Here is a 16,495-nt window from a genome sequence, read left to right as displayed (position 1 = left end):
GAGCTCTGGGCAAGTCATTCACAGAGTAGGGACAGCCTAAGGTCTAAGCCTGGGCAGCCTAAGGACCCAAGCACAAGAACCCTAGCCCAGGTTCTGCTCTTCTACAGAGCAAAGCAGAACTCCCGGTTGACTCCCGTTAAAAGTCAATCGACATTTAGTCGACTTCCAGACGATGGGCAGAAGCTCCTGTTAGTTATTTCCTGCCCATCTCTGGAATCCCTTTTGGACATGACCAATGAGTTACAGCTGGATTTCAGGCAGCGTGGCACACTCATTTAACTAACTGTCAGGAACAGCTACACCCTTCGGTCCACGATGAAATGAACTCAAATCTGGATTCACCAAAGGAAAATTCCAAACAGTCCGGGAAAGCAAAACCCCCATGCAACCATCTCCGTAATAATCATAACACTGCAATGCGTACATTCTACGAAGAGGCCTGTTCTTCTACCTCCTGTGAAACAGCTTGACAAAGACCAAAGCTTTATGCCCTAGTGCGGGACAAACAAGGCAGAGAAAAATCTTGTGCAGGTGATCTCAGAGTCAAGAGGGCACTACCTGCCAGCGCTCAGAGACAGAAGGAATGGCACAGGGAAGAGTATCACAGCCAACTGATTGCTATTCTAGATCCATCCCCTCTTTTGCTTTGTTCACAGAAAGTGACCCTTTTCCTAGCCCAGGGGTAAGTCTGATTTGTCTGCGCCAGTCATGGTGATCCCATTCTTCTTGCAGGGAGAGGAGAGCAGAGAAGTCTGCTCTCCAGAGGAAGTGACAGACAATCTCTCCTCCTGGAGACACTGACTTTCCTGGAAGCGCCACCAGGAACAGCCATACGCATTTTGTGACTCTGGGGAAGATGGGGTGAGAACAAATGTAAGATGGCGGAGCAGAAGGATAGAAAGAATCTGAAACCCCAAGGATTTAACCAACTGCATTTAACCTGCTGAATTAACCAGCTCTGGAGGGGCACCATCTCCAGGCTTTCTGTTTGTTTTTTGTGGGTTTTTTTTTTTATTCATAATAATAATATCCTTATTAAGACTGTTTGAGTTGGGGTTCCCTATTGTACCCAAAAGCATACAAGAGGAATTTTCTTTGGTGGGATACTTGAGACTCATCAGAATTCATTACCTACATTTTTATAAACTGGTTAAATTTCTATTACCCTTCCCCACATACACTGACCTACAGGAAACAGAGGGAGATAAAGTCGTATTTAATATGTCTTCGCATGTTTTAAAAATATACCCATGTCCCTCTCCCCACTCTTGGATCCCTGGGGAAAATATCTCCCTCGTGTCAACTACAGTCTTACTGGTTTTCCTATGACGATGTTCCTCAGAGTAACATCCAGAGGCCCAGTTGCTTATTTATAAGGCAGGTTACTGGTCCCTCCTGAATCAAGGAGTGGAGTCAGGAATCTATATTTCTTCAGCGTCCTTTTATGAAGTCTATGAAAGGGTATCACCACCACCTGAGGAAAAGGAACTGGAAGAAGAGGAGGACTTCCTCCAGGCACCAAGAGGGTGTAGAAATCAGATGAAAACAATTTTTTGAATATTTACTCTATGGAGAAGACAGGAAGTGTGCTAGGAGCTGAGTCAGGTGGGTGGGCAATTTCCCTGGGAGTTTTCCATTGGTGGCGCCGTCTGCTTAGGGTTTGCAGATACAGCTTCTCTGAGACTGGAGCATGGAGTCGTCCACGTCCATAGCTTTGACTAGTAATTGTGCCTTAATGTAAATATATATATATATTACATATATATATATATATATATGCAGGCTTTAAATGGAGTGTTTTAAACGACTCCCTCTCTATGGCAGTATATATTTATATATATCGTGGGTAAAAAATAAGTGTCATGGGTGGTCACATTCCAAAGAAATGAACACATTCACAAAAGCACCAGCCAGTGAATGCAGAGGCCATACAGGACAAGGGATTAAAGGCAAGAGACATACAGATTTCTTGAGTAGAAAGACACAGGGAATGAGGAGAGATGTCTGATGATGTAGATGAAGGGTCTGTATGGAAGGATCTGTATGGCATCTGATGGGAAGCAGGCATCGTTATTCTTTCTCACGTTGTGCTCACAGACAATAATATATATAATACATGAAATTATAAGCACCACAGATACGGGAACTGTGTCTACTATTTCCTATGTCATAAACACCATGGAATTTATAGCTAACATTTTTTAACACCGTCACATGTTAGAGCAAGTGATAAATGGGGAAAAAAACAAAAATAATTTATTAGCATTTATCACAGAAATCTTAGCCTTCACAGACTTGCCTGAATTTGTTTCCATAAACTTTTCAACGGGAATAAGGGAAATAAAAGAATAAAGGAAAGCATATATATACATAGCAGGACAGGATTTCTACTTCTATAGAAATCTAGTGTGAAAGAAGATGCTATTTATATTTCTTGACAAGAAAACTTTTTCCAGAAGAAAGCTGTTACTATGAAAATAGCTTCCTAATACTGATTTTGCCTTTAAATATATTAGAAGCCTTCGTCTGAACTAAGATCTTTTAATATCATTACATTAAAATGCAGTTTTTCTTATTTGATCATTTTTCTTCTTAGTGAAGTCATAATCCTAGAAAGCCTGACTTTTATTATCTTTTTAAACAGATGCTCTTTTTATGGAGGAGAGGAGATGCTGCATATAGCACTGATTTTTAATAAGAAAATAAGCACAGAATAAGCTGTTCACTGCAGCAGTGTGGCATAGTAGAAAGAGCAAAAGATGTGGAACCATGTGACCTGGGCTGCAGTTGTAGCTTCGCTGTATCCTGGCCTTGTAATCCCTTGTAAGCCATTTACTGTCTTTAGGGTTCCGCTTGCTTGTGTGTAAATCTGAACAGCGGATGGCTGTTGTGGGGTAAATCAGACAGTACACGTTAAATCACTTTGTAAATGGTACCTTGCTCTGTTATTCATATATGATCAACAGAAGTACAAAATGAAGAGTCATGTCACCTTATCCTGAATTGTAGTTAAAGAATGTTTGATTCCATGGGTGTGATCACGAAACAGAGTTCAGAGAGACGTTTCTGGAATGGTCTAAACAAAGACATGTAGTTTTTAGGATGACAGTATACCGATGCCAGAATCATCAGTTTTAGAGCAGTTGAGCTGAGGTAGAGCTGAGTTAGGTAGTGCAGGGGGTTGGTTGCCTCAGTCTCCGCTTGAGTGTGAAATAGAGATTTCGGAGACAAGCCTGATGAAATGTGAGGTTCTTCTGAAGAAGGAAGGGAGATGTTTTAATTTACAGATTCTGAAGAAAGGGACATTAATCCAGACAAAACCTCCAGGGAGGGTCCAGGAAGAAAGTATTCTCTGGAAAGACAGGCGTGCTGGGTACACTCTGGAAGTTTGAGAACGTGCAAGGAAGAGAGCCTACTTCTACAACTGTTTAAAACGTTCAAGGACATAAGCTAATGTTCAGGAATAGTTAACATTTCTCGGATTGAATATTAAACCTCCTCCAAGAAAAACAACTCAACTGCTAAAGTCAGTCCCAGGCTAAGGCCAAGAAAATACTGCTAACTTAGGGTTCTAGGAGAGATATGACTCAGTTAAGTACCATAGAGCTCTCAACCCATAAACTATCCCTTTGTAGTCCTTAACAGTGTAAGAGATTACAAATAAATTTACTGACTCTTTCCTTACGGAAAGGAAATGCCTAAAATCAGGATTCAGCTTTTTAAATTCGGTTTCCATGTGTAACTAGTATAGCTGCTGGGAAATACTGGCTCCTCAAATCATTTTGTAAAACCATTTAAAAAAAAATTTTACTGGAGTATAGCTGATTTACAACATTGTGTTAGTTTCTGCTGTATAGCAAAGTGATTCAGTTATACATATACATATATCCACTCTTTTTTAGATTCTTTTCCCATATAGGTCAGTACAGAGTATTGAGGAGAGTTCCGTGTGCTATACAGTAGGTCCTTATTAGTTATCTATTTTATATATAGTAGTGGTAAAACCATTTTTAAGTGTTTTAGTCTACGACCCAGACAGATGTTCTCAGCATCAAAGAAGTTTTCTAAGTATTGATTCTAAATCTCTTTCGTTAACATAAAAGTAATTAGAACTACTTAAAAATCACACGATTTCTATCCCATGCAAATGGGCAAACACACAAAAAAGGGTATTACATGTGATATGAAAAATTGTGTCTCTAGTTCATCAAATCCAAATCCAGTTTCATATAACCACTCTGAATGTTAAGAAGACATTAAGAAGACGTTGTATCTTAAGTGGACTTTGAAGTATGTCCCCAACAAATTTGGAGTATTAATTATTGCTCATCTCCTATAGTATACAGTTTAATTTCCATTATCTTATAGATGTCTCCTTTTATCCATTATTGACCATTAGTCTTTCTGTCTGGCTAAAGTTGGCATTAGCGAAAGTTTGACTTTAGTCCATAGCATCTACGCACATGTGTTTGATTTGTCAAAACCCAAAGCATAGTGTTCCACATATTTATTCATTTCACTTTGGTGCTGTTAGCCACGTGTGCATTTGCAAAGTGAACTAGCTTTGTGAATGGTCAGACACAGAAAAAAGAAATTTGTAAAGAGAATAAATAAATAATTTGCGTCTTTAAAAAATACCCAAAAAATGCATAGTGTTTCTGTTTAAAAACCTGTAGGATGAGTACATAGGTCTGAAACAAGATTAATTCTTTTTCTATGGAGTAACACTAATCTCACAATTTTTACTCAGCTCCTTTGCCTAAGGGTGAATTCTTCCCCCCAAATCTTGGAGATGAAATTTTTTATAAAAATTGAGGTGAAGTCTACTCGTGAGACAACGTGTTCTTTACCCGACGTGTGTGTGACTGTTTACTTCGGAATGCTTTATATCCCCAAAGTACAGCCATCTTCCGTAAGATAAAAATCCCTATTGAATGCTGTAGCTCAGGAGCTGCAGCTCAGGAGCACAATTTTAAGTTTAAAATTAACCATGGTAGGGCTTCCCTGGTGGCGCAGTGGTTGAGAGTCCGCCTGCCGATGCAGGGGACACAGGTTCGTGCCCCGGTCCGGGAAGACCCCACGTGCCGCGGAGTGGCAAAAAAAAAAATTAACCATGGTTTTAGCAACACTACTGCCATAGCTGCATTTTTGTTTTGTTTCGTTTTCTGACGTTTTTAAACTTAATTCTAATCTTTAACTTTCCAAAGTGAAAAAGAAAATTTCTTTCTACCTGTATTTTTCGTGATAGGGATGAATGATACATTTCCTCTATATCAAGTCTGCAAATTTCTTGTATTTTTTTTCTTCAGTGAACTTACCTCTACCTTCTCATGTTCCCTATTAGAGGGAAAATAGCTCTTCTTTCTTATGATTATTCTTTTTTTACTTTGATGAGCATGCCTCTCTACACTTAAGATTACATTGAACATAGGGGGAAATTAATCTAAAATTGCACGTTATACTTTTAAAATATTTTATTTATTTTGTCTGCGTCAGGTCTTAATAGTGGCATGAGGGATCTTCCATTGCGACGCACGGGCTCTTTGTTGCAGCACTGGACTTCTCTCTAGTTGTGGCGTGCGGGTTTTCTCTTCTCTAGTTGTGACGCGCAGGCTCCAGAGTGCGTGGGCTCTGTAGTTTGTGGATGCAGGCTCTCTAGTTGAGGCACGTAAGCTCAGTAGTTGTGGCATGCGGGCTTAGTTGCCCTGCGGCATGTGGGATCTTAGTTCCCCAACTAGGGATTGAACCTGCGGCCCCCGCATTGGAAGGCAGATTCTTTACCACTGGACCACCAGGGAAGTCTCACGTTATATTCTTAATATCCTCATTTGCCTCCCCCATTAGACTCTAGGATCCTTGAGACTAGGAGACATTTCATATTCATTTCATATGCCCAGTGCCCATCTGATGTGTAGTTTATCAAATATCAATTCAAATTTAATGAGCCAGTGAATAACTTCATCAGGTCAAATTGTAGAAGGTTGGCTTTGGAAACTAATCAGGACGCTGAGGGTTTTTTTAAGGATTTCTCGTTGATCTTTCTCCTCCATTCTGAAGGTGTCTGAAAGGTACCAGAGGGAAGGCAAAAACTCCAAAATATTGGCTCTCAAGTCTGTTTTCATGAGAACTACTGTGGCTCGTTGCCATACACATTCAGGCGGATGTTAATAAACACTAACTAGAGTAGATTGTGACTATTCTCATCCTTGAACAGATTAAACAAGGTCAGCTGCAGCGAGGGCACTTTACTATAATAATCCAATAAATACTTTTGAAATGATGCTTACTTTTGTCTTTTGCGATAAGTCCAAGAGTAAAGCCAAGTTGAGTAGAAAATAAAGAACACCTCCCCTTCTCCCCAATACCGAGCAAAAATTCCAGAGATTTTGCCAAAACTCCCCATAGATTTATCACTTGATAGGAGACATTGTACAGAGAACTACAAAATCTCCTTTACTCTCTAAGGGCCAGATGTTACTGTCAAATTGTAACCATTTGAGGCTCCACGTGAACGCACGTTGCACAGTCAACTCTAAGTGCACACAGAAGGCGCAAAATATAGAAGTTGTGACCCAACCCAGGCTTTTTCTAAGCTGGAGAAAAATTAGCACTAGCTACTTACTTATGATGGATGGTTTCTCCTCTTTACTAAGGCCTCCCACCACAAGGGGGCAGGATCATCCTCAACTGAGGAAGCCATTAAAACAGGAAGACTCTCAGCCCAGTAACAGTGGTATAGGCAATAGGCGTGAGATTTGTATATAGCTACAGCTGAGTCTCATCCTCACATTGTTGAACCAACATTTGATCTGAAATTCTTCAAACTTCAGACACACCTTCCTATCTAATTACCAAAAACATTCCTTAGGGAGATCAAATAATTTTTTGACCACTTGGTGTTAGAGAATGCTCTGAACTCAACTTCCGTATAGGTATGTCACTAACTGAGAGTTGACCATTCATTTTAAATTGAACTAGAAGTCACAGTTTTCATAGAAAGCCACCCTGAATAACCACCAAGAATTGTTATATGCCAGTCACTCCAGCCATTCAGTTTCAATGAAGAGGTCAAGTTCAGAAGGGCTTGGAGTGGGTATGAGAAGTTAGCTAGATGATCACAAAGACAGACATGGTGCTCTGGAAGAAAGGCTGCAGAATAAATGAGAACACCAGAACATCACACCTGGTAAAGGCAAATCCCTCCTCCCACCACAGAGTCTGGCAGAAAACTTTGGCAAAATAACTTTAAGGGTCAGGATGCGGGGTGGAGAGTCATAAGCAGAGAGACTGAGTGCAGGATCTAGGTTCATAAAAAGTACAGAAATCTGTTGGCTGATCCAGCCTAATGACAAATCACAAAAATTATATAGTTGAATTAGTGAGAACGGCCACCTTTCCTTGATTCTATTAGGTTAAACCATATGAAATTGTTGCTATTTGACTGGTTTTGACTGACAAAAACTCAAGTCCATATGGTTCAACCTAACAGTATACACCACACTGAGTGAATGCTATGAAGATGCTCTGACTCCAGCTATCCTGGTGATACGGGTATGATGGAGGATTTGCATCTAGAGATCAGAGACTGTTATTTTACATTCCCTGGAGCTCTTGGTGTTGCATTGAGGAGCCTCAGGGACATCCTGGGAAGACAGGGAGTGGGTTGGGAGGCCATGTGAATGAGGCATCGGCACTCCAGTCAGAAGTACCATTTTGTCTGCTTCCTGTTGTAGGATTCCACGTGGATAAGATCTGATTTGTAAAAGAAGAGGGAGAGGGTCTTAGGCTTTTTTTTTTAAAGGTTCAAAACCTATAGCACATACAGTTCATTTTTTAAAGGGACCAAATATAAATCTTGACATTCTGAAATACTGAAGTTTTAAGACTAAATCTAGAGCACCATGAACAAGTGTGTTGATTACCTCATTTCATGAAATGCAAGAAAGAATTTTCATTCTTGATGATGGTAGTCTCCCTCCAGCTGGGTTAATGTCATATTCAAATATATATATATATATATATATATATATATATTCAGAACTGCACTGTGAAATTTCAGAGACTGAAAATGAAAAGCATATTTCTCAGCACATAAATGAAAGTGAATCTGGGTAAATGGTTATATACAGAGAAAAAGGTCATCTTTTGAGACTTTAAACTACTTGGGACAAAGGGTCAAAAAGGATATCGTTCAAATCACAAGTCAAAAAGAATTCCTGTCAGTTTGTACAGTACATGACATGGAGTTGCTGCTGGCCTTCCTGGTTCATGGCTGTATTTGGAGTGTTTACGTAGAGACTGGACAGTTTATATAATCTGAGTTGTGTCTACTTATTCAATTTGATACTTTTTTTTTTTTTTTTTTTTTGCGGTACGCGGGCCTCTCACTGTTGTGGCCTCTCCCGTTGCGGAGCACAGGCTCCGGATGCGCAGGCTCAGCGGCCATGGCTCAGGGGCCCAGCCGCTCCGCGGCATGTGGGATCTTCACGAGCCGGGGCACGAACCCGTGTCCCCTGCATTGGCAGGCGGACTCTCAACCACTGCGCCACCAGGGAAGCCCCTCAATTTGATACTTTTTAATGAATTTGGTTCAGAAAGCAGTTGAGGTAATAGAGCAATAGGTTTATTTATTAAATTTTCTCCAAATGGTGGGGAAAATTCATCAGTCAGCTCAGGCAGAAGATGGATCTGGTTGCACTTGTATGGATACAAGCATAAACATAAGCGCCCCTATCTCCATGAGCTGACTTAGGCCATAAAGGACTCTTTGGGAAGTTTAAAAACAAATATCTTTTTAGCAGGATACCATATTTAATTTTAAATGTTAAATGACTGAGCTTATCCTGTGAGCTGTTATTTTGTGAGCTGTGAAATGCCCCTAAAATGTTAACTTTCATTTAGAAATGAGAGTTAACATTTTAGGGGCCTTTCATGTCTCACAAAAGAAATGAGGGTTTTAAAATTCTTTTTTAGTAAACAGCCAGGAGATCTGTCTTGCCCTAGACTGCTATGAGAATGCAAAAACGATCTACATGAAGTTTGTGCTGGGGAACAGAAGTACCTGTTGACTCAGCAGTGGTCTTATGATTTTAAAACCAAGGGGACAAAACCACCTATTGCTAGCTGGCAGTAAAACAAAAAATATAATTAGATTAAAAGCCTACTGCTTACATAAAACCAAAAGACCCATCTGCACGGAGATCCAAAGAAGGACTATTTTCTTTCAAAGGTCAACGTAAGACCCTTTGCATAATGATCATCCTTACTTTACTATACATTGTACCTCATTTTTTAAAAAAAAAAAAATTGAGTGGTTAAGCCCAGTTCAAGCCTCTTTTCATTTAATGTTTAAATTAGTATTAAAATGAACTACTAATGTTCAGGTTCTTTGTTATGAAGGATTTTCTTTCAGTACCTACTAGAAGGGGTAGCTTAGCTGTCTAGGCATCAGCTTTGAAATACCTAGACTCCCTGGAACCATAGGCTGGATTCTCAGGAGGGCTGGGGAGCCCCTTAATTATACTGAAATAAATTTCCTACACCAGTGTCTTTCTACAAAATCTTAAAAACCAAAATACTCTGCGGACATTAAAAATTCAGTAACTTTTTCCCTTTCATTGGGAGAAATACTGGTTTGCTATATGATCTCAGAAATCCCAAAATAGGTTCTTTCCTTTTTCACATCCTTTGCACTTTCTTGGCGTGCTGTATCCTAAGCTATTTACCGACTTTAACAATAGTATTTATTTGTTCAAAGATTGTACTTTCAATTTGTCTGAACTAGTCCAATATAAGGGTTAACCTGCAGGAAACTGCACATTGAAGTCCCCGTGGTTAGAGAGGGCCCTTCTTAATCTTTTCATGATTCATTCAGTTGATGGGTTTTTTAATTCTCTTCACAGTTTTATTTTAACATTATATTAATTCAAAGCATTTCTTCAAAGTCCTTTGTTGTTGATGTTCTTTTGTTCTGGGAGGAAGCTCTCTGCCACCCATTGGATTTTAGAAGTTAAAATGCAACCGCGGAATGAGAGATTTTCATTACAAGCTATTTGAAAAGTGTAACAATCTTATAAGGAACTCAAAATCTGAGTGCCTGGAAAGGTTGGCATGCCAGGTCTACAGAGCACCTAAACTGTATAAATTCCCCGTATGCACAGACTTAACTAGAAATGGAACCATCAGAAGTGTCTAAATCAGGGGACTTCCCTGATGGCACAGTGGTTAAGAATCCACCTGCCAATGCAGGGGACACAGGTTCGATCCCTGGTCCAGGAAGATCCCACATGCCGCAGGGCAACTAAGCCCGTGTGTCACAACTTCTGAGCCTGCGCTCTAGTGCCCACACACCACAACTACTGAGCCTGCGAGCCAAGGCTACTGAGCCCACAAGCCACAAATACTGAGCCCTCATATCACAACTACTGAAGCCCACGTGTCTAGAGCCCGTGCTCAGCAACAAGAGAAGCCACTTCAATGAGAAGCTCCGTGCACCGCAATGAAGAGTAGCCCCCGCTCGCCGCAACTAGAGAAAGCCCGCGCGCAGCAACAAAGACCCAACGCAGCCAAAAATAAATTTTTTTTAAAAAGTGTCTAAATCAGGAGCTTGGAGGGCTTTGCTATCTGTTCAATAGAACAGTCGTTGTGAAACCCATGCCTTTAAAAGGGATGTCCTCAGACACTCCACAGCAGGTAATAAGGGCAGAATCTCCAAGCGGGGAGGGGGAACAGCTGGACCCTGCAGGCCTGCCTCTTGCACCCCAGGGTTCACTCTCCATCAGCAGCCTAGGAGAATCAGAGCTAGCCCTGCTGACAAAACCATGAGGCTTCCTGGCTGTGGTAGGAGTGGGGTGGGGAGGGGAACCCTGAGACATCCCAAGGAGAAGACTGAACCTGGAGGTGGAAACCAAGGCTGTGAAGTATAGCTTATCCTCCTGGGTTGAATCGGATTTGACTGTTTTTAAAAGGTTGAGAATGGGTTTCCTCAGTGCATTATATGGGAGATTAAGAGAATTAGGAGACCCTGGTTGTTTCAGCTTTAGAAAATGATCTCGTGGAAGTTATTTAAATTCCCTCTGCCTTAGTTTCCCTGTGAGCAAATGAAAATAACAAGACCTGGGTCCTTCCAGTCACAAAAGGGCAGATGTTGAAAACAGAAAAGATTTTAGCTTCTATGTGGGAGATGCATGTGTAAAATATTACTCATTTATTAAGGCACAGGGAGATATACAGCTAACCACACTCAAGATTAATATACACAGTTGATATTATCCGTTTTGTCTTAGAAAAATGTAGTGGTCGACCATGCTTCTAATGACAAGAACCCTGGGGGGCCACTGGTTTCTAGGTATCTAAGCTAGCAGATGCCCCAAGGAAGATAAGAGATTTGCAGTTTGTTTGGTGTCCCCCAAAATTTCCAGACAGCAGTTCGTTTCGTTTCCCATTTTATGAATGTATTGTGCTTTCATCTGCATTTTCTACCAAAGCCATTCATAAGAATAAAAGCAACACAAAAGAACAACAACAGAAAACGTTCTCGGCACAGTCTGGAGCCATTGGGTGCCAGGGGCTGGGAAAACATCCTGGCAGCCAGAACCCCAACCAGCATTGAAAGTCCTCAAGGGTCTGTTTGTTTGGTGGTCGGAAAAGTATGAAGTGCTGTGTGGAAGGGCAGCTGGTAGAAGTTCTGTGACACGAACTAGGCCGGGAGCCAGGGCTGGCAGGGTTTCAGACATTGTCTTTCCCCTCATTGAAGTGTCAGGACCTAATTCATGGAAAATTGGGTGAGCTGGCAGCCCTTTCAGAGGATTTCATTGAGACCCGCAGTGTGCAGGAGACACATGAATGTGGGCTCCTAGGCCAAAAAGGGAGGGGGACTTCTGAGCAGTAGGAACCGGTCAGCCTGCAAGAATGTGTGAGGATTTGAAATGGTTTGGGAGTAAACATGTGTACAGGTGCAATCAGCAGGAAAAAAGAGAGGGGAGAAGAGTGGTCCGTTCTTACAAATGACTCTTTTGAAATGAATACTCTCTTAGCACACACATTTGAATCCTAAGAGGCAAGAAGTCCTAATCATCCTTGGTTGGATTCCACCTGGAGAAAACATCATCTCAAAACCTGGGCTTTTATGATGTCATCTCTACTGTGGTTTAAACTCAAACTTTTTTTTTTCAGTAAACAAAAGTATTTTGCCATCTCTTTTATTTTTATCTTGTTCATCTAAAAAAAAAAAAAAGCTCTGATGATTTTTATAAAACACGTTTACTATAGTGGCAATAAGACATCACACCATCACTGAAATTCTGAAAGAAAATGAATAGAAGCTCTACCCCTTCACAATATAGTGAATTTACCTTAACTTCTGTAGCAATTTTATTTCTTTCATTTGTACCACAGAAGCATGTCACTGCCCACATCAAAGTGGTTCAGTTCTGTTTGCAAATCTCAGGGATGTGTAGATAGAATAAATAAGGCTTATATTCAGACATGAGAGTGAGTACTGGAAGTAATCCATTAAAAAACTTGGGCTTCAGATCCACCTTTTACAACACCAAAGAATAACTTAAATATTTTTCTAATACTCTAAATATTGGACAGTTAATTTAGGCTGAGTAGAAAAAAGTTTCCTCAGGTATTTTACTCAAAAGAGGGGAGTTTTGCACTACATCCAGAATTAAATACATATAGATGATAAAGATACACAGATATAGGTGTAACAAAATATTCTGCAAATGGTAACATCAAGAAAGTGAACAAACCCACAGAATGGAAAAAAATACTTGCAAATCATATTCTGATAAGGGATATGTATCCAGAACATATAAAGAACCCTTATAACTCAATAATGAAAAGCCAAATACATTTTGAAAAGATTTGAATAGACATTTCTCTAAAGAAGATATACCAATGGCCAGAAAGTACATGAAAAGATATTCAACATCACTAGCCATTAGGAATATTCAAATTGGAACCACAATGACATTCACCTTCACACCCAGTAGGATGTCTATCATTAAAAAGACAGACAATAACAAGTGTTGGCACATATTGGGAGAAATTGGAATCCTCATACATTGCTGGTGGGAATTTAAAATGGTGACGCTGCTTTGAAAAACTGTCTGGCAGCTCCTCAAAAAGTTTAACGTACAGTTACCTTTGTGACCCAGAAATGCCACTCCTAGCTATGTACCTAAGGGAAATGAAAACATGTACACACTAAAACTTATACATGAAGGTTCATAACAGCATTATTCATGATAGCCAAAAGTTGGAAACAACCCAGACGTTCATGAACTGATGGATGGGTAAACAAAATGTAGCATATCCATACAATGGAATATTATTTGGCCATAAAAAGGAATGAATTACTGATGCATGCTATAACAGAATGATCCTAGAAAACATTATGCTAAGTGAAAGAAGCCCATATATTGTATGATTACAAAAGATACAAAAGACCATATATTTACATGACATGTCCAGAATAGGCAAATTTATAGAGAAAGAAAGTAGATTAGTGATTGGTTAGGGATGGGAGGTTGGCTAGGGAAGCAGGAAGGAATGGAGAGTGGGTGATAATGGATACAGGGTCTTTCACAGGAGGTGAAATTATTCTAAAATTAGATAGTGGTGATGCTTGTACTACCCTCTGAATATACTAAAATACTTTGATGTTTACACTTCATGTGGGTGAATTTTATGGAATATAAATTATATCTCAGTAAAGCTGTTTTTTTAAAAAACCAAAATATTAATAAATTAGGCCCTTTCACTTCCTAAGTTTTGTGATATACAGGCTAAAACAAAGTGAATAGAAGAGCAAGTTTATTTTGATGTAATTGGTATGTATTGCAGAACCTTAGTTGGGAATTGTTTTAATGGAGATAACCTGCACTGTATTTCTTTAACATGTGAAGATAATGAATAAACACCCTTTAACCTGAAATAAACCATCTGAACCTTGAAATTTTTGTCTTTGCAGACAAGTGCCTATGTTTAAAACATGTATACTTGATTATTTTCATTATGTGTGTTTCCTTTTAAATTATAACGATTCTTTTCTTTCTTTCTTTCCTTCTTAGCCTCAACAAGTTGTTCAGAAGAAGCCTGCTCAGGTAAGAGATGGTCATTATGCTTTTTTTCCCCAGTTAATATAAATAGTGAAAAAAATATGACCCCAAATTAAACCTTTAATTAGTATTTTTCTAGTCTTGTGTCAGCATTGTAGTATTCTTGAAAATTGGTTGTATCCTTCAGACAAAGTCAAGAATACATAGACTGAGATTTTTAAAAATTCGAAAAGATCAAGGCCTGAAGTATACAGAACAAATAAAAATACTTTAAAAAATAAAACCTTTTAGTGCCTCATATAAAACAAATACTTAATCTTATCATGTGTTTTGCCAACTCTTAAACATCAAGTTTTGTCCTTTCCGTCTCACTATCCATATTCCGTTGACCCGATACAGGACTTATTAGCCACAAAATATATCATGATCCATGACCGGAAACATATCTATTCATTGAATTATTCCATAACATTTGGTGATCCCAAAACACTCCCAAAGAAGACTGGGAAATTGGGAAATGGTTATACTAATTTTGCTATTGATGAACTCTCAGGTCTCACTTCAGGCTGAATCACAGTCTCTAACATCTTTGGCAACATCAAAATTAGGAACCAGCTTTACTTCTCTTGTTCCGTATGCCTGGAGTTCCTTGTCCCAACTATAATCTGTACATAGAAGCATAAGAATCATGCTTATTGAGGAAGTATATCTTGAAGAATAAATTAACCATGATTGCTAAGTATGCGATCTTTATTAAAATATGAAAATATCTTGCTGTTCTCCCTTTCTGGGTTGAAAGAGATGCCCGGGAGATCTAGGTACATCATGCAGAACCTGCCGAAGTTATTTAGCAGTGTCATGGGTTACCAAGTTCTTTGTAGATTTTTCATATAATTTATCCATGGGATCTTTTCCTTAGAGGTCTCTAAAACTGTACCTTGCACCAGGTTCTCTTGGGACAATGTTGCCTTGCCTGGCAAAGACCATTCAGACAATCTCCTGTGTCTACTATTCTTTACAAATGCAGCTTGAAAGAGAAATGAAGCTTCTAAACAGATATAAAAGCACACAGGGGAAATGCATCTGAATAATTACACATGTGCTTTAAATAGAATAAAAACAGAGTTTCCATGAAAAAAAAATCATCCTCCTAGCTGTTCCCTTTCCCGAAAGCCAAGAGTTGGGGGCACTAAAAATAAGTACACTGTGTTCAAGTGTTTCTATGCAATATTAAACAAAACAAAATATAAACCAAACTTGACATTTTTAAGTAGGAGATCCCAAATATATTTAGCCTCTCATGCTTCATCAGTAAGGAAATCAGTAAGGAATTTTTTTTAAAAAGAGCAAATGAATTTATAAATCTGTGCATTGGGGTCAAAGGAGACTGCAGTGTTCGCTGTTGCATCGTGGGCTGTGAACAGTAGATTAATAATCTTATGGGGTCTGTTAACAACTTTGATTCAGTCTCTGTTCTTGGGGTTTAGGGAAGATAAGGCGAACGAAAACTTAGTCACGTGCATCTGAGAAATGTGTAGTCTGCTTCAGAGGTTCTTACCCTTGGCTGCCCATGAGAATCACCTACAGATAATATAAATATAATTATATATATATACACACATATACATACATACATATATATATACAGTTGTATACTATATGCCATATACAGTTGACCCTTGAACAACATGGGTTTGAACTGTGATGGTCAACTTATACGTGGATTTTTTCAATAAATACTACAGTACTATCATAGTTGGTTGAATTGGTGAATGCAAAATCACAGTTACGGAGTAAAGGCCAACTGTGAGACTGGAGCGTCTGAAGAGTTTGGTATCTGAGGAAGGTCCTGGAACCAATGCCCCTCGGATACTGAAGGACAGACAACTGTGTGTGTGTGTGTGTGTGTGTGTGTGTGTGTGTGTGTCTGTGCCCATGCGTGTGTATGGACCCTACCCAGTGATGATTTTGGTATCTGTGGTGGGTCCAGGAACCAATCCCCCACAGATGCTGAATTGACTGACAGCTCTGTGCGTGTGTGTGTGCGTGTGTGTGTGTGTGTGTGTGTGTGTGTGTGTACATCCTGAACCCTACCCAGTGGTATGTGCTGGAACCAGCCCTTGTGAGGCAGCTGTGAGTATCTCTTCCAAATTTTATATTTACTGATGTCAAGTAGGTAACTTGAAATCCACTATGGTAGGAGTATTTACACCATGGAACTTGGAAAATACTACAAATCAGGACTTTTTTTTTTTACTGGAGAGCAAGTTGTTGAACATTTACCTACACACCACTAGCCCCACCCTTCAGTGATTCTGATTATTTGGTCTGGAAACCCAAGCATTAGTATTTTTTATGAACTCCTCAAGTGAGTGTAATGTAGAGCCAGGGATGAAGATACTCAGTGAACACACATGAGGAGACAT

At 39.5% G+C, this 16,495-nt stretch overlaps 1 protein-coding gene across 1 annotated transcript in view; it reads left to right on the top strand.

The window, feature by feature from the left end:
- HMGA2 (high mobility group AT-hook 2) overlaps positions 1-16,495 on the top strand; it is a 136,534-nt gene that overhangs the window by 110,518 nt on the left and 9,521 nt on the right. Inside the window, exon 4 of the mRNA XM_065887701.1 lies at positions 14,082-14,114. Coding sequence (XP_065743773.1) covers positions 14,082-14,114 — 33 coding nt within the window. The remainder of the gene's footprint in view (positions 1-14,081; positions 14,115-16,495) is intronic.

This window comes from Phocoena phocoena, chromosome 11 (genome assembly GCF_963924675.1).
Source record: "Phocoena phocoena chromosome 11, mPhoPho1.1, whole genome shotgun sequence".
NCBI lineage: Eukaryota > Metazoa > Chordata > Mammalia > Artiodactyla > Phocoenidae > Phocoena > Phocoena phocoena.
Note: the sequence above shows the minus strand (reverse complement) of the source record. Positions and strands in the feature narration are given on the sequence as shown.